The sequence below is a fragment of the Fonsecaea nubica genome, assembly GCF_001646965.1.
Source record: "Fonsecaea nubica strain CBS 269.64 chromosome Unknown Scaff9, whole genome shotgun sequence".
Taxonomy (NCBI): domain Eukaryota; kingdom Fungi; phylum Ascomycota; class Eurotiomycetes; order Chaetothyriales; family Herpotrichiellaceae; genus Fonsecaea; species Fonsecaea nubica.
In genome coordinates this window covers 423,309-443,638 of record NW_019173682.1, presented here as the reverse complement: position 1 = coordinate 443,638, position 20,330 = coordinate 423,309, and the positions used below count along the sequence as shown (strand labels likewise).

Below are 20,330 nucleotides of genomic sequence, written 5' to 3'. Positions count from 1 at the left end.
TTCCTTTGGGAGTCTTAGACAGAGCAGCACCCTTTACAGCTGGGAGATTGAATAGTACCTGTTACACTCTCCACATGCACGAGCTTGTTTGCCTCTTTTTGGTTTCTCGCTAGCATGCCCTTCGTAGGTTGATTCCGTGCCGTTGTTTTCGTGACTCGAAGTATCGGAGCCCTCTCCTGTGAGCATATCGTCCATAGAGGCATCCATGATGGTATTCTGAGAAGTGGTGAGAGCTTGTACTCCGAGGGTAAGAGTCGGATTTGTGGGGGAGACTGACCTTATACGAGGAACATGCTGGAGATGGATGGGCAAATGAGAAATGGGTGAACCACGGTGCACCGCCAAGAGCCTAATACTCAGTTAGAGTTATGGGCGCAGTTGGCGTTTCTGGGGGCGTAACAGCCTTTTTCTACCGCCTACCATCCCTAGCACTGGGGGCTCACTAAGTACCTACATTGGGCTTACTCGGCTCATTAGATTTGCTACTGCGCGGAACCCCTTCGCCTACCCGAGTGGTTCTTCGCAGTAGACACAGCTTACAATTCCGTATATTTTTAATGATTACTCAACTCGAAGCTTGACACTGGATGGGTGCTAGAAGTCAATATTACAATCATCGCTGATGGTGAACGCTCAGCTAAGACTGGCTGTCACTTCTGGAGAAGGCACGGTTTGGATTTATCAGAGCGGGACGGTCGCTACAATCAACTAGTTGTTGTAGACGTCCATGTTCACTGAGCGGTGCGCTCTATCTACCAAATGGTCTTCTGCTTGCTCTTAAAGGCTTCTCGCTTTCAGCCGACGCATAGGGATTTGACGGTTATAGCTGGCAGCTGGTAGCAGGTAGCGAGAGCCGATTTTGTGGCAAGTAGTGTCTCGGTGTTGACTTTAAACACCGTCGCCCATGCAAGGCTGAAAGGGTCTGGTCTCAGCAACCCGGCAAGCCCCCGAGAGGAGGACTCAAGAGACTAGATTTCTCAGCACGGCATTCAGAAGACCGGATCACAATAAATGGCGATGCTGGAAGTGGTAAAACGCCAAGTCCCGAGTTGGGTGGACGTCGAGGGACATGACTGGCTGTGACATCCTTTGCGAAAATGGCCATGGCCCATCCAACTCCATCCAAAAAAAGTATGGGGACGATCATCGTCAACTACTAGGAACGGCTTTTTTCTATCCCGGCCACCAACAATCCAGCATGGCAAACACTCGTACAAACGGTGCTCGAATACTCCCACCCTACACACCTACCACCATGTATGGAGTCTCGAAGGACCTTCCGGCCGGCACTGCGCCCGCGCTCTCTACGGCCTCCTCCTCGTACTTGAGCCTGAGATCAAACAGTTCAAATAAGGCCATGACGCCCACTTGCCAAATTTCCATATACCATGCACGAGCACATGGGATAAGCCAAGGCCAACACTCACAATCACATTCCTCCTCATTTGTTATTCTCGCAACGGCTAGAAAATCCAGAAATGCCAATCGATAAATCCTGGCCGGGCTACAACAAGGGGACCATCCCCAACGACGGGTTCGAGTGGATATGGCAAGAGGCAATCCCGGGGGACGAGCCCAACAGGCCCGTGAAAGTGGTCACCATCCCGTTTGGGTACGAGAAGCGCGTGCTGCCGCGAGGATGGCAAAAGACGCCCGAGAACATGCCGTTGGAGCTGGACATCATCTTTGAGAAGGACGTTGAGATTGTCATGCGAGATGGAGTCAAGGTACTCATTACGGTGTATTGAATACAACAAATTGATTTACTGACAACCTGCTATTAGATATATGCAGACATCTACCGACCCGCCGACACGGGCGGCAAGAAGATCCCCATCATTATGCCATACTCGCCATACGGAAAAGGAGGCGGCGGAGCGAACTTGATGGACGTGGTGCCCTACCGGGTCGGAGTGCCAAAGAGTCGCCAGAGCGGTCTGGAGAAATTTGAAGGGTTGGTCACCCCAGAATCAAGCTTGCCATCCAGGCCGGCTGACTGATAATACCAAATATAGTCCTGACCCCAACGAATGGTGTCGTCGGGGCTATGCGATCCTTGACCCAAACGCTCGCGGATCATTCGACAGCGAGGGAAATTTACATTACTTTGGTCGCAAAGAGGGCAAGTAGATCGATCCCTTCCGTCAGCGTGTACTTGTGAATTGAAAATCCAGCCTTGCTGATGATATTTGCAGGCGAGGATTGTTACGACATCATCGAGTTCGCGGCCAAATACGAGTGGTGCAACGGCGCCGTTGGCATGGCTGGCAACTCGTGGCTCGGCGTCGTCCAGTACTGGGCCGCAATGGAGCAGCCGCCTCATCTCAAAGCCATTGCCCCGTGGGAAGGACTCAGCGACGTCTACCGTGATCTGAGCCGGCGGGGAGGAATTCCGTGGGCGCCTTTCTTGAAATGGGTTCTGATGGGTATTCCAGGTGAGTTACAAGTGATTGCCACATACATTGGTCCCCCTCGTTCCTGGAGCTAATTCTCCTTCGTTTCACAAGGCCACGGCCTCCAAGAAGCCGTCACCGAGATGGGCGACGCCCATGGATTCTACGACGCGTACTGGGAATCGAAGCGCGTCGACTTTAGTCGCATCAAGATTCCCTCGTACATCCTCGCTTCGTACTCGACCATGCTGCACACCATGGGCTCAGTCCGGGCGTGGAGAGATACAGCTACGGATAAAAAGTGGCTCCGTTTCCACCCGCACCAGGAGTGGTATGAGGATTACCACTACCGCTCTGTGGACGACTTGGACCGCTTCTTCACACGGTATCTCAAGGGCGAGGAAAATGGGTGGGAGAACACGCCGAAAGTGCGAGTGTCGATGTATCGGTTTGGGGAAAAGGTAGGCATCTATCTGCAGAGTACACTCTTCCCCTTGCGTTACAAGAGCTAACAACCCACCCAAAACCTATGTAGTACCCCCTCTACGACCAGGTCGAGACCGACTACCCGATCCCCCGCACGAAATACACCAAGCTGTACCTCACGTCCAACAAGACTCTCGCAGACTCGCCCAGCGCAGCCGAGGCCGTGCATTCCTACGACTCGACCAACGGCGACATGGTGACGTACGACTACATCTTCCCCGAGCGGACGACGCTGGCGGGCTTCTCGAAACTTAAGATCTTTGTGTCGTGCAAAGAACACAACGACCTGGACATTTATGTCATGCTGCGCAAATTGTCCGTCGACGGCGAACTAATGGAGCAGTCCAATGTGCCTCTGCATGAACTCCCTGTCAAATCCGTCAAGGAGGTCGCCAACGTCAACCCGACCAAGTATCTCGGGCCAACGGGCATCCTGCGCGCCTCGCACCGGGCGATCGACCCGGACAAGTCGACAGAGTATTGTCCCGTCCATCCGCACTTGCGGGCCGACTACGTCGAGCCTGGGAACGTGGTCGAGATGAACATCGGCATCTGGCCCATGGGGATTGTTTACGAAAAGGGCGAAGGCCTGCGGCTGCAGATCTCGGGCAAGACCATGGTGCTGCCCGAGTGGGATAACCCGCACGTCAAGCACCAAGAGCCGCAGTTCAACAAGGGCCACCATAGGGTCCATCTGGGTGGGGAGCACGCTGAGAGCTTCTTGCTGGTGCCTAAGCTATAGGGTTGTGGCGTTAAGTGTCAATGCATACAATGTATGAAACTTTTTCAACATGTAGCTGCATCTTGCAGAAGCCATTGTCAGTGCATTAATTCACAGGCTCCATTTCAACAGGCAAGAAAGTGCAGGAGGTAGCGGCCAAGTCGAATTTGAAGCGTGTGACTCTGGAACTCGGCGGGGAAAGCCCCGTCATCGTATTTGAAGATGCCGACCTCGATGCTGCCGCTTTCTGGTAACTCCAAGATGACCGTCGTTCTCGTCTTGACTCAACAAGCACGCGTGGGAACTAAGCCAGATTCTAGGGCTGCGACCGCCATAACTGCCAACTGTGGCCAGTACTGTATCGCTAGATCGAGAGTCTACGTCCAGAGCGAGGTGTACGACGCTTTTCTCGGCCGCTATACTGCAATCTTGAAACAGATGGCCGGCGGCAAAGGCATCCCCGGCGATCCATCCACGACTTATGGCCCCGTGGCCGACAAGCTACAACTTGAGCGTGTTCAGGCATACATCGAAAGCGGGAAAGACGAAGCGAAGCTCGTCCTTGGGGGCGACCGAATGGGGAACAAGGTCAGTCGAGTGCCAGTTACACAGGCTAGTCGTCGCACGTTCCATCTGCTGACGTGAAATATCTGATATCAACAGGGCTACTTCATCCATCCGACCGTCTTCGCAGATCCTACTCCGAACACAAAGGTCTACGAAGAAGATATATTTGGACCAGTCTCAGTGGTGAAGCGCTTCTCGACCGAGGAGGAGGTCATTGCTCTGGCCAACGATACCGAGTTTGGTTTGATGGCCGGGTCCTTCACCAAGCAAGTCGACTGGGCAGAGAGGATGGTGAGTGCTATAGAGTCCGGCACCGTCTGTATTAATTCAATGATGATGGTGAGCGCACAAACTCCTTTTGGTGGGGTCAAGCAATCAGGCTACGGCAGCGAGGGTGGCTTCGATAGTATCCTTGCTTACACCAAGTCAAGACTGTTTTTCTAAGGTAGGTGGACTCACGGAAGGAACACTGGTACACCTTGTTAACACAACACGCAGCTCCTAGCAAAGTATGTTCTATATCGTGACAAGCAACGGTGCTTAGAATAGAATCACATGAAATGGAACTCTGCTCTCCATCTATGCTCCCGTGGCAGTGCGTAGCTAGGAGACAATGTCCTCGAGGTCGAAATTTTGTTATTTCCCATCTCTGTCTAATCTTTGAGTGACGGTCAATTTCATCCAACCTTACCAAGGCATCGTGATACCCTTGTGTCCTGGCAGTACTATTTGGTGTCGACCTTATGATAAGACATGGCATGCGTCGATAGGTTGTTATCAAATCAATTAACTCATCAACAAGATGTGAGCATTCCTGTTACCTGCCGTGCGAGTTGAGACCTAATGGCCCATATCATGTGATCGACAGTATTGAACCTAAGGACACTTGCACGTGACTCGGCAATACGCGGCCAATTAGAAGATCATTCGGAGTTACTCCGGGTTCTTCGCTGCTTAGCACATCGCTGCCCAGAAATAATCCCTTTATTTCGCAGCCTTACCGCTCTTGGGGTCGCTCTCCCCAATTAGGCGTGCTGTCATTCCATCCTTTAGCAATAATGTTCGCTGCTCGGAATTATACCGGACCGGATCAAACTGACAGACACATTCATTGGAAAGAGCGTTAGTCGTTCTTCTCCTAGGGCCGCCATCCATAAAATTGTGCTTGTTGACCAAGGATGAATTCGAAAGCTGAGAGACTGAATTTCTCCTTGCCTCCAAGAGGCCCGAAACAAGCTTGCGGACCTCCGGAATTCCTTGAATCCCAGCCAAGCTGCACTGCAATCCCCTCTCCAATTCTTGGCTGTGTGAGCTCCAAGAAATCTGGGGCCCCACAATGGTGACGAGCGGTCTCGATCGGGAGTTTTGTGGAGCTTTCAACAGTGGACGAGTCGTCCAGGCTTGCAATACGAGGCATCTACGGGGAGGCTAGGTAGCGCGCTGACTCAGGACATGGATGACAACGGATGGTACCTTACTGGTTGCGGTGAAGCCCATTTCCCAGCACGTGGCAGTGAAGGGAGGATTCGGCTCCCCTTGGCTTTTACGAGTCGCGTGTAACGATTCTGTGCCCCCTTTGTCTGGCTCAATTGTATCATGGAGTAGCTTAGCCCAGGAGCTGGTATTAGTCCCATAACTAAAGAATGCTATCATGCTGTTCGTTTGATGGGTCCGCCGGAGTGTGTATGCTAATCGATTGGGAGGGTGTTCTGGAGCTTCGATAGCAAGATTAATTATTCTCACGACTCGGCTGGGAATACGATGAGCATGGTCTCGAAGCTTGCGCTTGGCTAGACAGCGGTTGTGCTCACTTGGATCTCCGCCCAACACTCAAGTCTTCTTTCTTTGAGACATTCGTTTTCAGTCAGCTTCAATACGCCCCAGAGCTGACAAGTTTGCACATTTCAGTCACAGTTGCAGCTTATCGAGCTGTACAAAACATCCACTTTAAACCTTCTAAAGTCATTCAGGAGAAATGGGAGTCCTCGGAGCCAGTACACAAACTCAGGGTATTGCTCTCAAGGGTGCGTGGGAACTTGCTAGATCATCTCGAGAGTGCTTGATCTCGAGACCAGATGTCGAGTCAAATCATTGGATCAAATCACTGGATCAAATCAACCGTTGCAACATGAAGATTCTCGTCCACAGTATCAGCAATGCTTTGGTATCTTCTGATGGTTACGGACTACTTTACACGACAGAAGCCGTGGAAATCCACCGGGCCCAGAAAGACAAGCATGGGAACACTGTTTGACTCAGGGCATGGCAATACCCCTACTCGCGATGGGAGAGGTTGGACTAGCGAAACCGAGCATCTCCCCCAGAAGGGTATGAGGATTACTTCGATCACAGATTTAGGGTCACTACAGGTACAACAAAGTACAGTAGGCTACCGGCATGGAGCGGACTCTTGGGTGATAAACAGGATCTATTCCCAGATGATTGTCCCAAGTCTAGCAAGCATATGTCGCGGTCTCTCGGCCAGAATTCCTTCGAAGGCGCCATATTGCAATAAAATTCATCTGCAATGAGGCTTTCGACCGCCAATTACCAAGGAAGGAATGTTCCGTTGTCCACTGGGGCCCAAATATTCACGCTGCTGAGGGCCTGGACATGGGCGAACCTAATCGGAGACCTTTGGGGATGGATCTTCATTCTAATTTATGAGTGTTGATTGAAGGATTTCTAAAAGGTCAATTTTAATATTCGTGTCCATGTTGACAGCGTGACTCTCCGCTTTAGGAGTCTAGCTGGAGCCTCTGTGCTCCAAATAGCTTGAAAGATCACCACGGCATTTCCATTCTACTTCATTCCTAAATCTTGCCATATCATTTTCGGGTAGATATATATGTCGAAGGACCGGGACTCCGTCACGGGAAGCACAGGTCACTTCGTACCTCAGTAACACCTCGGGGCTTGTTATTTAAGCGGCGGTGGTCCAGCTCATAATTTCCACCCATCTAGCGACCATTAGCAAGAATCAAGAGAATTGGCCGTCTGTTGGCTGTTCACCTCACCGCCATCTGAGAAGGACTTTCCAGATATAAAAATTTGTAAAGAAATCGCGCATGTGGCGACTGTAGCCATTCACTCTGCGGAGGGCTTGAAAACGGGACGACTCACAGGTCACTTCCTCATGTATATGGACTTTGTATATATGGGTAACCCGTATCACGTATCCGGACACCCTGAAACGCAGTATCTCACTAGAAATCCCAAGTTGAAGGGGAAGCCGAGCCAGCTTGACGGATCAACGGTTTTTGTAACAGAGCGTGATTTGCCGTCGATCCATATCAAAATAAGGGCCGGGTACGGATCGTGTTTGCGCCAGCAGTCTTGGACTCATTGTCAACAGACCGTTCAAATCCCCACACGATTGACAAGCTCGCTAATTGTTGGATATGCGTCGTGCCATTCATCAATGAGGACCCAGTGGTCAATATTTTTGGCAAATGCCTCAAAGGCAGGGTCGAGCCCGATCTCACCCTCATCGTTCATGATCAAGAGTGGTTTGGCTTTCGGCCACTGAAGCCTTAAACAACTGGCGAAATTCCGCTCGAATGCGCGTTTTCGGGTCTGATGGATCTCGGGACGATCAATCAGCGCGTCTCGCATCTTGGGGAATGCCAGAAAGCCAATTCTAATAGGATGCGGTACATTTTCCTGTTGCGGAGTAGGTCGCAGACAGTTGGGGATATCATGATAAAACTCTGGACATGGGTACATATGTACAGACATTCGCGCAAGATCTCACATATGGAGCAAGATCACTGCCATGTGAAACCGCTTCATGTCAAGGTCAGATGAGGTGACTCACGGGTGCCTCCTTCCGCTAGGATCGCAAAATCGAGTAGTGTGGGTTTGTCGCCAGTTATTTATCTGAGTCTTTGAGTCGAAGCTTCCATAATTGACCAGCCAAGTCAAACATGGGCGCTTTGCTGACGAATCTGATGTCCGTCGGCAGGACTGTCTCTGGAGAAGCAACGAAAGTTCCCGGACCGTCTGTGACATGGCAGTTATCATCCCGTGGCCTCGCAACGCTACGAGCTCATCTAACATGGGCCGAATTACCGTGGAACATTGAAGAGTTCTTTCACAGAGTCGCCGTACCGGGACCGGAATTCCGGAATTGTTGACTGTATGATGTTGGCTTCCGGGGACAAGTCACCTAAGCTTGTCTGACAAGTATTGATGCGGGTTATTAGTTTATGTATTATGACAAGAGGTTCGGAATTACCAAGACAACTAAATGATGGGCCAACAGTTAGCCGACAGCATTGGTCCTGCAGTATTCACAAGACTTGCGTCCATCAATGGTACCTCGGATGGGAAAGCTTCAAGACCGACACATATTCCGCTCTATTTAACCCAAAGCCCACCCCCAATCCGATTGAATGAAGTGACATACGATGACTTGGAATGCGCAAGGGAATTTTGATTTATTCCGTTAAACCGGACTCTCCCAAGGCGCATGCCATCCGGGACAACTTCATTGTACTAAAAGGGATAAGCCAACCAGTCTATCAAAGCGCGAGAAAATGGATAGAGACCAGCGAGAACCGCCGCCGCACACGAATTCGAATGGGTATTTCGTCCCTGACGTCACTTACCTAGACCCAGGAAATCGTCGAATGCGAATCGTCACCATAGGTGCTGGCTTCTCGGGCATAATGTATGCATATCGCTTTCAGAATGAACTTGAGAATGTCGAACACGTCATCTATGAAAAGAATGGTGATATTGGCGGGACGTGGCTGGAAAATCGCTATCCTAATTGCGCCTGTGACGGCAAGTCATTCACCATCGTTATAGCAGTCAAGTACTTTTACTAACGCCAGAACTCCCAGTTCCAAGTCATTCTTACGTATACAATTTCGCACTGAATGTAAGCGAGGCTACAACTGGGTGCTTGAGGGCTATGGGGTCGAAGTCTAACCTTTTGTCAATCACTAGCCATACTGGTCCGAACTGTACTCGTCCAGTGATTCTATCTGGAAATACCTCGATCGTGTATGTCGAGTTTGGGACCTGCGTAAGTATATGCAGTTCAACAGCCGTGTGATTGAGGCGACGTGGAATGAGGATCTTGGAAAGTGGATGCTAAAGGTAGAGCAAACCTACTCGGACGAAAGCACGAGTGTGTTGGAGGATGAATGTGTAAGTCCAACCACTTGTTAACAATGCCGTCTGCCCAGTTAGTTCGAGAGCTGATGATGGTGAGCAGGATGTACTTATTCAGGCTACGGGTATGCTTAACAATCCCAAATTGCCGGAGACTCAGGGATTAGGGTCCTTCAAAGGTCGAGTGGTACACACGGCACAATGGCCTGATGACTTCAATGCCGCTGAATGGACCGGGAAGAAAATCGTCATCGTAGGAGCAGGATCGTCCAGCATACAAGCGACTCCCGGGTGAGAAGGAGCCGTCACTCAAAAGTTTTAAAGCCATAGGCAACACTGACACCGGGCACAGAATGCAACCGTATGCGAAAGAACTGCACGTTTTCATACGATCCAAGTCCTGGCTGGCGTCCGTTCAACCAAACTACGGTGTTAGTGCACCCCCCTCCCCACCGACCACTTTATCAGCGTGACTGACTTGTGCCTAGCTGAAACCAGTTTGTGAGGCTCGCATTTCTCTGGCCCAACCTCAACAACGTGATACTGACATCAGAGTTCAAGGGTCTCAAGAAGAACAAGAGAGTTTTGCCCGTGATCACGCAAAATTGGTTTCGCAAGCACGAGTCTATGAAGCAGGAGTATGGCGCCTCCAACCTTTTATCCCCGTCCATCGACTGATATTTCTTGAAGGCAAATAGAGTCTGGAAAGCCTTGTTCAAAGATTCTCTCGAACAAGAGGCTCTCCGGTCGCGCTTTCAACAGATCATGCGCGATGAACTTGAGGACGAAACACTCGTGAAGGGCTTGGTTCCAGATTTCGCCGTGGGCTGTCGAAGAACGTCTCCGGTACGTTCTTGGCTCCGGCTATCACCATTCCCTTTGATCCAAGAATCTACTTTCGGGTTGACACTGAAGCCAAGGGTCGCGCATTTATGCAAGCACTGAAAAAGCCGAACGTATTTCCTCATTTCACAGCACTGGCCAAAGTGCGTGAAACCTCTGTGATTGGAGCGGATGGTAGCGAGATTGCAGATATTGATGCCATTGTCCTCGCGACTGGGTTTGATACAACCTACTTGCCTCGATTCAATGTGGTGGGCATGAATGGTATTTCTCTGAGAGCTAAATTTACACCCAACCCGGATTCCTATCTTGGAATCGGTGTTCCAGGTATATTGAATGTTAGAGATTCAAAATTTGTCGTGCTGACGTTCTTGATGCAGATTTTCCAAATTTCATACGTACGTTTTGTTTGCCTTTCTGACTCTGCAAGTCTAACCAGAAGGCTTTCTACGGCAACATCAAGATATAACCAAAGAAGTACTGATTTACTTTATAGTTACCTTCGGGCCTACCTTTCCGGTACTTACGGGATCAGTGACGGCCTCAATTAGTGCTGTGGCAGACTATGCCATCCAGATGATCAAGAAAATTCAGGCTGAAGACCTCCTCTATGTTTGTCCACGACAAGATATTACGGATCAGTTCAACGAGCACTGCCAAACCATGTTGCACGGAACCGTCTGGGAAGATCACTGCAATTCGTGGTACAAGCGACCATCGGATGGTCGCATTACCGCAGTCTGGCCTGGTATATAACACTCCACTGCCTGAATCTCTGCCTTGTTGAAAGGAGCTCACAAAGGGTACAGGTAGTGCATTACATTTCCAGGAAGTTGTCCGTCATCCTAGATGGGAAGATTTTCACATCAAGTCTCGCAATAAGGTAATTCATACTTTTTTTTGTTACTGTTCTTTCCCCAGAGTTTTGTGGAAATTCCCAACTAATTTCATGCTTTTGATGATACCAGCTGAATATGTGGGCATTTCTCGGTCGCGGTTTCACGAGAACTGAACGCGACGTAAATGCTGATATTGCTCCCTATATGAATGTCGACAATCTGGACTTGGCCTTCTACGATTACGATAGATTTCCTTTACGCAAGGAGGCAGCCCCAACACCAAGCCAGGCTCGGGAACAGACACTCAGACCACGACCCGAAGCAGTCGAGCGCAATGGTGGGCCGTAGTCGATCAAAAAGCCCAATTTGCGCAAGCACGAGATGCTTGTTCCACAGCCCGCTTGAAAGCTAGTATGCGACGGCTACCATCGTCTTGGGGGACAGGGTGGTGTTATTGTCCTTCCTGTCACCTTAGCCGAAGAACCATGTGTTTTCTTTCCATTTGCTAGAATATATGCCTTCAACAAACGTCAATGTGAGGACGCCTGATAGAACGCACGACTATTGAACTGGGGCGAGGTTCTTAGCCAGAGGCATCAACTCGTACGGCGTAACGGCTATCGCACAGTAATAACAACACAGCATTGATCAGATAGATTACATAACTTGATAGATAACTGTCCTCAACTCCTTGATTGAGTTGCTTGAGGTATTGATCCTGTTGATGATGGATAGATAGATGGAAAGAATCTCTAACCTAGTGTCAGAGATCGCCCCATCAGTGACTAGAAGTGCCTCCCTGTCCAGTGTACAGGCAAATTCCACCAATCACGTTTCAGCCTGTAGACCTCCCCACTACACTACCCTTCAATGCATCAAAGAATTCCTCCTCATTGCTTTGTACTGATGCTGGACAACTTTCCCATTCGGCCCTAGTCGGCATGTGCCCATTTCCCTTGTATTGCTCCTCAAGAGGCTGCACGTCCCCGGCTTTCATAAGGCAGGAGAAGACACACGAACCCGGACAAAGTCAGGAGAGATGCACAAATCCAGATAGGAGTATCCGTCTCAATGCCAACATAGGCAGCGATGAGAGGAGCCATCACACCGGCCAGACGGTTGAATGTCATCATCAAACCATTACCCGTTCCTCTTATCGGTGCCGGAAAGAGCTCAGGTGTATAGCTGTAGAGCAATCCGTACATCAGGAACTGGAAGAAGGAGATCGCACAGGAAAAGCCGAGGACGGCTGCAGAGTTGCTGGCCTGAGTGTACAGAAACAGAAATAGTCCTGTGAATATGCATGCAAATGCGCCAGTTCCCTTGCGACCCACGTTCTTCAGCCTCACAGAAAAGCCACCGAGAATAGCAGCTGGTAGACCACAAACTGCTTGGATCGTATAGTTGCGGTATGTGATGTCCAGACTTGAGGCGCCAACCGCGACACCCTTTCTTTCCAGATAGAAGGGAATGAAAGAATTGTACAAAGGGTAAGACATTCCAATCGCTGTCCAGAGCACGATCATCATGCTAGTGGAGAGAGCCATTCGCGGAGTCGAAAACAGTGCTCGTACCTTGTTAGGCGCCCACTTTGCCATAAATCGTTGGATCGTCGTCTTGTTGGCTGTGGCGTGCAAACCAGCACCACCGCTCTGAGAGTCGCGGTCGTCTGCTAGAAGTGCAGCCGCTTCCAGCCGTGCGTCTACGGCCTGGAGATGTGCCAAGGTCAGCCAGGTCGTTTTCCCATCCCGCGCGGCCATCTTCGTGATGACCTTGACGGCTGCCTCATCTTTGCCTCTCCCCAGCAGATACTTTGGTGTTTCGTACAGCCCGAACATGAAGCGGCAGAAACTGAGAAAGAGAGTAAAGCCACCTAGGGTCCAGTAGATATACCGCCACCCAATGTTCTCGTGAAACCCACATTCGCTTTGCGGCGTCCCGGCAGGGCATGTAAAGTTGACGACGAGGGGCCTAGATATCAGTCATTCCACGAAATTCTTGAACAAATCAAAAATCTGCTGCGGGCAAGCTTACCAGGAGACCAAAGCAGCTACAGCAATCCCGGTTGCCAAGAAGACCGACTGCACGGTCAGTAGATGTTGGTGTGTGGCCGGGATATATTCCAGAAAGATAGCACTGTCAACCGCATGATTGCCGCCGGCGCCAACGCCAATCATAGCACAGAGCGTGGCCATAGCGACAAAGTTCGGTGAGCCTGCAGCGACCAAGGCAGATAGGGAAGAACAAAGCAGTGAGATGTTAAAGGCAGGGCGACGGCCAATAAAGTCGGCGGCGAGAGGCCATGTCGATGCGCCGATTGTGAGACCAACGTACTTGGCGACAGTAAGGAAGGCGATGCGTTTGACAGCGAACTCTCGCTGGATAGCCGGACCGACGATGGTGATAGCTTGTAGCCAGACCTGAAACCACACTCAGTCACAGCACGGAATACAAATTTCAGCGATAAGTTACATTATCCACAAACCACCCGAAACCAGTAAGTATGAAGAGCTTCCACTGGAACGGTCCCATGCCAATATCAATCAACGCTTCATTGACGAGTGCGATCTTCGCTTCGTAGGCAGCATCGGCACCAGGTTGTACATGAGTGGTGTCGATGCCATGGTAGTCTCGGTGGCCGGTGGTTTTCTGCTCGACGCTCAACTCAACTCGGTCCACATGACCGGTGACTTCGACTTTCTCTTCCAGGTAACCTGGCTCCGTAGAACGTTCGCGGATTGACCTGTCGGACATGTTTGCAATAATCGAAGCTGGACGAGTTCAAAGTGTATGAACCAGACTACTTCCCGCGCGACAAACCTCGCATTAAATACTTCGATCCCCCAGGCTGCCGTTCCCGAGATTGTAGCTTGGTATATAGCCGCGGAATTGCGTGTGGAATTTTCGGAATGCGATTCCTTGACGATCGAACGCCTGTATCCAAACCTGTGTCCGTCTTGTGCCAATAATATCGAGGCGCGCACCAAAAGAATTGTTAACGCTAGTAATAATAGAATGACAAGCTGATCAAAAGACGACAGACTTTGTTTTCGTTGCCCCTTACAGCGCCCCCCGGAGATATCGGAGCTCGATGCTCAGCGCCTAAAGCCCCTAGCGAGACTGGGAATGGAGGTTACACGGCCGCCAATAGCTCTAACTTATATCTATGTAAGGGATAGGTAAGGGGGCCTACAAGCTGAGAAAATCTCCTGTCGTAATCAGTAGCGTGAACAGTACTTTTGGTACGCGCCCTCGTACAGACCCTGGGAGTTCTCAAGGCTTCGTCGTCTCACTCACTGTCGTTTCGATCGAACTCGTTCGCTCTCAGCTGATTAGGACGTCCTTTTGCCAGCCCCAGTCAGTTCCGTCCCCATGGGGGAGAAGGAAACTTTCCTTGAAACATAAAGGTCGCTTTCTCTAGCTTTTAGCCTCTACGTGTACATCTCTATGCTTCCATCGTCAAATTACCCTTGGGCGAGCGTCAGACCTCTTCGCCCTACAACATGAAGTCAGCAATTGGAGCAGCGGGAGTTGCCGTTGCGTTAGGGTCAGCGTATCTCGATGCCAAGTACCATATCACGAAGGATATCGGTCTGCTCTCAGAGGTCATTACAGCAAGGAGGGATACCCGAAGTAGAGGTAGGATAAATCCCGACTGCAATTCGATTCTGAAACCCTTCCCCGCTGATAGGCGTAGTGAGGAAGGGACAGGTGTCCCTGTGGTTTCGGTTTCTCGAGTCAGCGGCCAAGTTCCCAGCCTCAGACGCGATTTGGACGCGAGAACGGTGTTATACATTCTCAGAATGTCTCACAAGGTGTTGTCAGTACGCCTCATTCCTCCGCGATCTTGGAGTGGTCACCGGCCAAGCTGTGGCAATGTATATGTATAATTCGCCAGATTTTCTCTTCATGTGGCTCGCATGCTATGCGGTTGGTTGTTCTCCAACGTTTCTCAACTACAACCTGACGGGGAACGCCCTCCTCCACACTTGGCAAGTGGCCAAAACGAATTTCCTTATCGCGGACGGAGACCTGATGGTCAACTTGGACTGCATCAAAGAGGTCCTGAACGCCAACCAGAGGATTGTGATCCTGAGCGAAGCGCAAAAGTCTTCAATATACAGCCTCGCCCCACAATTGCCCGATGACCACCTTGCGAGAAGTGTGCGACCAGACGATCAAAGTATGATGCTATACACAAGGTCTTTCAATGGTTTCTCCCATTCAATTGAACAGCAAAGACTGACATTGAGGAAGTGGGACCTCGGGGTTTCCCAAAGCCTGCTCCTGGACCCATCACTTCCTAGCAGATGCCGTCTCTGCAAGGTTGCACAGCAAAGTCTGTACGACGCCAGGCCCCAATGGGGATAGATGGTATATCTGCATGCCGCTGGTGAGTCTATTCGATAGTTGAAAGCGAAGGTCAACTTGATCGTCCAGTATGGGTTGACAGTGAGTGACAGTACCACGGAACAGGCGGCATTGGAGCGATCACAGCGCTTTGTGGGGGGATTACCGTTTGTCTGGTGGAGAAGTTCAGTGTCACAAAGTTCTGGGAGGACATCAGAAAATCTCGTGCCACTCTATGCATATATGTTGGCGAGACAGCAAGATGTAAGACTTCCATCCCCTGGCTCAGTCCGATCATGCTAAGACTTTGGGCGACATATAGATCTGCTCTCACCGCCGCCCAGTCCGCTAGATAAAGAACACAACCTTCAGGTCATGTTTGGTAACGGAATGCGGCCAGACGTCTGGACCAAATTCCAGGATCGATTTGCTGTTCCAATGATAGTAGAATTCTTTGGCGCCAGCGAAGGTGTGTTTGGCCTGCAAACCCGTGCCAGAGGTATGTCCCTCTCTGTTCCCTCGCATTAAGTGGAGAATGTGTGCTAATCGGGGTTCTGTTTCCAGGACCCTTCCTCGCGCACTCAGTCGGGCATGACGGTCTGCTTATCCGCTTCATCATGCGCAACAAATACTTTGCCGCCGCCATTGACCCGGATTCAGGGGACATCCAAAGGGATCCAGTCACGGGATTAGTGGTGGAAAGTCCTCTGACGACAGGTGGCGAGATCCTATTTGCTCTAGAGAAGGAGAAGGATTTTCGAGGATACTTTGACAACCAAGAGGCCACGGAGAAAAGGCTGTCACGCAACGTCCGTTGTCCGGGAGACCTGTATTACCGCACCGGTGATGCACTGCGGAGAGATTCTGAAGGGCGTTGGTTTTTCATGGACCGTCTCGGTGACACATTTCGCTGGAAGAGCGAAAATGTGTGCACATCAGAAGTCTCAGGCATCTTCGGCAGCTTTCCCAAGATAAAGGAAGCTGTAATTTACGGCGTTTTGATCCCACATCACGATGGCCGAGCGGGTTGTGCACGCGTCGTCATCACTGAGCAGGACCAACCACATTTCGACTACCGCTCTTTAGCGAGGTAAGTCAATTCCCCTGATATCAAGCTTTGGCCAGAAAGTGACAGCAAGGCGTGGTTCCAACAGCCAACTCCGAGCACGACTACCTAAATACGCGGTTCCCATATTCCTGCGAGTCTCAACAACCCATGCCCCGACGACAGGCAACAATAAAATTGTCAAGGGACAGCTCCGGGAAGAAGGTATAGACCATGCAAAATTCGCTAATGGCGACAAGATGCTGTGGTTGCTACCCGAAGCAGATGCGTATGTGGAGTTCACTCCAACTGACTATAATCAGCTTATCATGGGCAAAATCAAATTATAAGGATCATCGTTGGGGATAATTCTTCACCAAAGGGACTCGCCTTTCCCATGGCTGTGAGCATGAATCTAGGCAATGGAGTGTTACGAAACTACCTACCTACATAAGGCACAGCCCGAGACAAGACAAACAAGAGAAGCCTGTGGGGTGTTGTTATGTAGATGGTGGAAATGACAGCCCGCCCAATTAGGCATAGCGATAAGGCTGCGGGGAAAGGGCGACCGGTCGGCGGCGGGTTACCACTGTGTAATGAGAACTTGAAAAGCTTGATATATCAACATGGGAAGGTCATCTCATGACTCGCCACAGATCCTATGATTAGACGTGACTTCTAAAATAGGAAAAGGGTAATGGGAATACCAGATCGACGTGATCTGTCGTCTACTGAAATGACCGCTTACCGGCGGCTGAAGTGATACTCCTAGGTCATAATTCTACATCCGCATTCGAACTCGGCAGTAGCTAGAGACGGTAAAGCTAAGATGACAACGAGCATTCATCCTCAGATAATGAAGGCATTCTTAGGCAGACTCCCACTAAAGAAATGTCGCCATACAAGCAAAGGATCTCCGTATTGAGATCAACTGGCTATCACCAGAAGCAAGCCATCGAACGACACATTGTGTTCGACGATGATATAGACCAGCCTCGTGTTCTCTGTTTGATTGAAGCAAAACCACAAAGTGCTCCTCTTTCAGATGTACGTAAAGTGGAATCACAAGCTATAGATACATGCCGAAGACACCTTCAAACTTACAACCAAAACAACCTCTACGTTTTGACTATCATCGGGACTCAAGCAAGATCATGGACTTTTGAATAAAATGACTACAAATTGGTGGCAATGGATCTAGAAGATAGTCACAGTGACGACCCACGACAAGGTTATAACATTGAAATGCATTCCTCCGACGGTAGTAAGTTAACCGCAGCCTTTGAGAGATTTCCTCCAGCTGAGGTGGCCGGAACTGCGAAGCCGTCGAATCATATGCCGTCCTCAATACCTGGGGCATTGCATGCAAGCCCGGTGTTTTGTCGCTCATTCAATTTCCAAAGGTACTTGAATCTCTATAGCAATATTAGTAATTAACAAAAAATCGTGGTTTAATAGTGTTGACTAGGCCATAAATCTGCACATTTTGCAATACTAAAAAACTACTCAGCAAACCTTGCTGCGTAGGGGATACGCGGTCCGTGCGGCACCACTTGTGCTTTCAACAGAGCCTTCCCCGGTACAAATCAGGACGCTTCTCAATGTCATCATTACACAACACGTCACGCAGCTCAGAGCTGGTACTTGAACCCCGGAGAGCGATCGGTCCATTCTCCCTCGGGGACGACGTACCCCTGGGCGACCAGCTTGGCCTTCTTGGCCTCGCGGTGCTTGTAGATGAAGAAGAGGATCCACCAGCAGATGAAGCCCGTGCCGATCGAGGCCAAGCTCCAGCCGTGGCCGAGCAGGAACCTGGGCGCCGACGTGGACCGGTAGATCTGGCCCGCTATGATGCCGCCGATGTTGGCCAGGCCCAGGTGCACGCCCATGGCAGCCGCGCGCTTGCCGTCCGGCGCGATGTTCATCCCGTGCCACGCGATGCTCGTCCCCGTGATGATGTAGCAGCACGACGCGATCATGTACGTCGCCCCGTACCACACGCTGGCGTGCTGCTTGGTCAGCAGAATCGCGTAGCCGGCAATACCGAGCGGCGCGGATATCACGAGTGATGGGAAATACGACTTGTATCTCTCCGAGAGGGCGGCGGCGAAGAAGTAGCACACCGCGCCGACGATTTGAACTGGAAAGGCGAGGAAGTTAGTAAGTCCGGTCGAGGTGGGTAAGTCGGTCACGGGGACTACGTACCTGGGATAACATAATACTGGGATTTCTTGGTCGAGTAGTTGAACCCGTCCTTGAGGATGATGGGGAGGAAAGTCCCAAAGCCTGGTCCATCACAGATTAGCAATTTACCAACTAGTGGTTCAAAGGCGTGAAATTACCGTAAATGATGGTCGACATGAGGACCTGGTTGAAGCCGTGCAGCCACGTCTTGATGTCGAGCATGGCGTTCTTGACGTCCTTCCTGGTATATTTGCCGTCGCCGCCGCTGTAGGATTCCATGAGCTCGAGGCGCTGCTTCTGCACGGCCTTGTCCTCGTCGTTGAAGAAGTAGGCCGTCGCGTAGGATCGCGGGATCAGGAAGTAGCAGATGAAGGAAAAGACAATGGTGACGATTCCTTCGATGATGTACAGCCTGTGTGTGGGGGGATTCAGTTAGGGAAAAATGACTCTTTGGTGGCAGAAAACAGCTTCGCTCACCATCGCCATCCGGGGTAGCCGGCCGTGCCGTCCATGTATAGAATGCCAAAGGCGATCAGCCCGCCAAAGGCGCCGGACAGAGCCGAGCCAACTGAGAATCAGGCGAGTTAGCCCACGGGGAGAGTTTGAGTAGGGGTTTGAGGATGAGCATACTGTAAAGGTAACAAACGCGCTGGCCGACTTCTTCACGCCGATACCAGTTCAACAAGAACATGGTCATTGATGGGAACAAGCAGCCTTCAAAGACGCCCAGGAGCAAGCGGCAAACGATTAGGCCGGCGTAGTTCTGGATGAAGCCCGTGCACATGCACACAAGACCCCAGGCGAAGACGAGGACGGGAATAACGCGGTAGAATTGCAGGCGCTTGACGAACATGGTGGTTGGGAACTCGTTATTGTCAGTTGGGTTGCACAGATATCACAAAAGATTTCTCGCCTACCTCTGACAGAATGTATGTGAGATAGAAGATCGAGACGGCCGTCTAGTTATCGTCAGAACCTTGAAATTTCACAAACCCTTGCGAGAACTCACGTTCAGTTCATTGCCAGTCAGCCCAATATCTTTGGTCATGCCCTGGGTGGCAGCGAAACCAATGTTGCCACGGTCGAGGTAGCTGATCAGCATGAGAAGAAGCATGACGGGCGTGATGTATAGATCGAGCTTCCGAACGACTCGCTTCTCCTTCTTGATGAACTCCTTTTGCTCCGGGCTGAGAGCATGCTCGCCATCCCCAGCAAACTCCTCGAGGTGCACATTGCCCTTCAACTCTTCCAGATTCTGCGCGACGGAACCCATCGTGAATCAACAACCACCCGAGAAGATTCGTGATCAGAGAGACTTGCGGGAGGAAGGCCTTCAGATGGAACTGTTCGCCACGGGAGTGAGGAATAGATAGACTCTTGGAAGGAGAGTTTGGGACAAGACAGGACAGGACAGGATAGAGAACAAGCTCACGGCATGATAAAGTCGCTTTGAACCCAAGACACAAAACCCCGTGGGGATAGAGTTCGGTTAGCACGGGGGGAGGGCACCTGGGAGAATGGAAGAAAGGGCAGTCGAGAACTTTGGGGATCTCGTCGTTTGTTTGGGATGCCATGGTGCACAGTTACCGAGTTGCTGGAATTGGGGAATCTGCAGCTGAGATCTCAGGGCCTCGTCGCCTCACCAGACATGGCAAAGACCCTCTAGATTGGACGAAGCGGTGCCTTCGTTTCGCTTAAGCCCAACCTGGCGTGTGGACCATGGTATTCGGTTCCCAACTTGACGCGGAAAGATCGGGAACCCACTCGTGGTACTCCAACCC

General features: G+C 50.8%; 6 protein-coding genes across 6 annotated transcripts; 4 read left to right on the top strand and 2 right to left on the bottom strand.

The window, feature by feature from the left end:
* Window positions 1-1,478: 1,478 nt before the first annotated feature.
* Window positions 1,479-3,621, top strand: AYO20_02231 (hypothetical protein; the record flags this gene model as incomplete). The annotated part of the gene is made up of 6 exons (XM_022640536.1): window positions 1,479-1,727; window positions 1,785-1,954; window positions 2,016-2,110; window positions 2,196-2,435; window positions 2,508-2,854; window positions 2,929-3,621. 6 exons carry the CDS (start codon window positions 1,479-1,481, stop codon window positions 3,619-3,621), a joined length of 1,794 nt encoding a protein of 597 aa, XP_022503593.1.
* A 201-nt stretch (window positions 3,622-3,822) lies between these two features.
* AYO20_02230 (hypothetical protein) lies at window positions 3,823-4,611 on the top strand (the record flags this gene model as incomplete). Its single annotated transcript, XM_022640535.1, has 2 exons — window positions 3,823-4,188; window positions 4,264-4,611. 2 exons carry the CDS (start codon window positions 3,823-3,825, stop codon window positions 4,609-4,611), a joined length of 714 nt encoding a protein of 237 aa, XP_022503592.1.
* Window positions 4,612-8,705: 4,094 nt separating this feature from the next.
* On the top strand, window positions 8,706-10,887 carry AYO20_02229 (hypothetical protein; the record flags this gene model as incomplete). The annotated part of the gene is made up of 9 exons (XM_022640534.1): window positions 8,706-8,986; window positions 9,150-9,324; window positions 9,392-9,579; window positions 9,641-9,719; window positions 9,787-9,926; window positions 9,987-10,134; window positions 10,209-10,458; window positions 10,512-10,529; window positions 10,628-10,887. The coding sequence occupies 9 exons, from the start codon at window positions 8,706-8,708 to the stop codon at window positions 10,885-10,887; spliced, it is 1,539 nt and encodes a 512-aa protein (XP_022503591.1).
* A 1,051-nt stretch (window positions 10,888-11,938) lies between these two features.
* On the bottom strand, window positions 11,939-13,724 carry AYO20_02228 (hypothetical protein; the record flags this gene model as incomplete). The annotated part of the gene is made up of 3 exons (XM_022640533.1): window positions 11,939-12,941; window positions 13,005-13,390; window positions 13,443-13,724. The coding sequence occupies 3 exons, from the start codon at window positions 13,722-13,724 to the stop codon at window positions 11,939-11,941; spliced, it is 1,671 nt and encodes a 556-aa protein (XP_022503590.1).
* Window positions 13,725-14,473: 749 nt separating this feature from the next.
* Window positions 14,474-16,715, top strand: AYO20_02227 (hypothetical protein; the record flags this gene model as incomplete). The annotated part of the gene is made up of 7 exons (XM_022640532.1): window positions 14,474-14,609; window positions 14,662-15,153; window positions 15,278-15,363; window positions 15,434-15,584; window positions 15,643-15,819; window positions 15,885-16,410; window positions 16,475-16,715. The coding sequence occupies 7 exons, from the start codon at window positions 14,474-14,476 to the stop codon at window positions 16,713-16,715; spliced, it is 1,809 nt and encodes a 602-aa protein (XP_022503589.1).
* A 1,281-nt stretch (window positions 16,716-17,996) lies between these two features.
* Window positions 17,997-19,822, bottom strand: AYO20_02226 (hypothetical protein; the record flags this gene model as incomplete). Its single annotated transcript, XM_022640531.1, has 7 exons — window positions 17,997-18,505; window positions 18,571-18,651; window positions 18,708-18,961; window positions 19,027-19,117; window positions 19,180-19,414; window positions 19,467-19,508; window positions 19,559-19,822. The coding sequence occupies 7 exons, from the start codon at window positions 19,820-19,822 to the stop codon at window positions 17,997-17,999; spliced, it is 1,476 nt and encodes a 491-aa protein (XP_022503588.1).
* Between the last annotated feature and the right edge of the window lie 508 nt (window positions 19,823-20,330).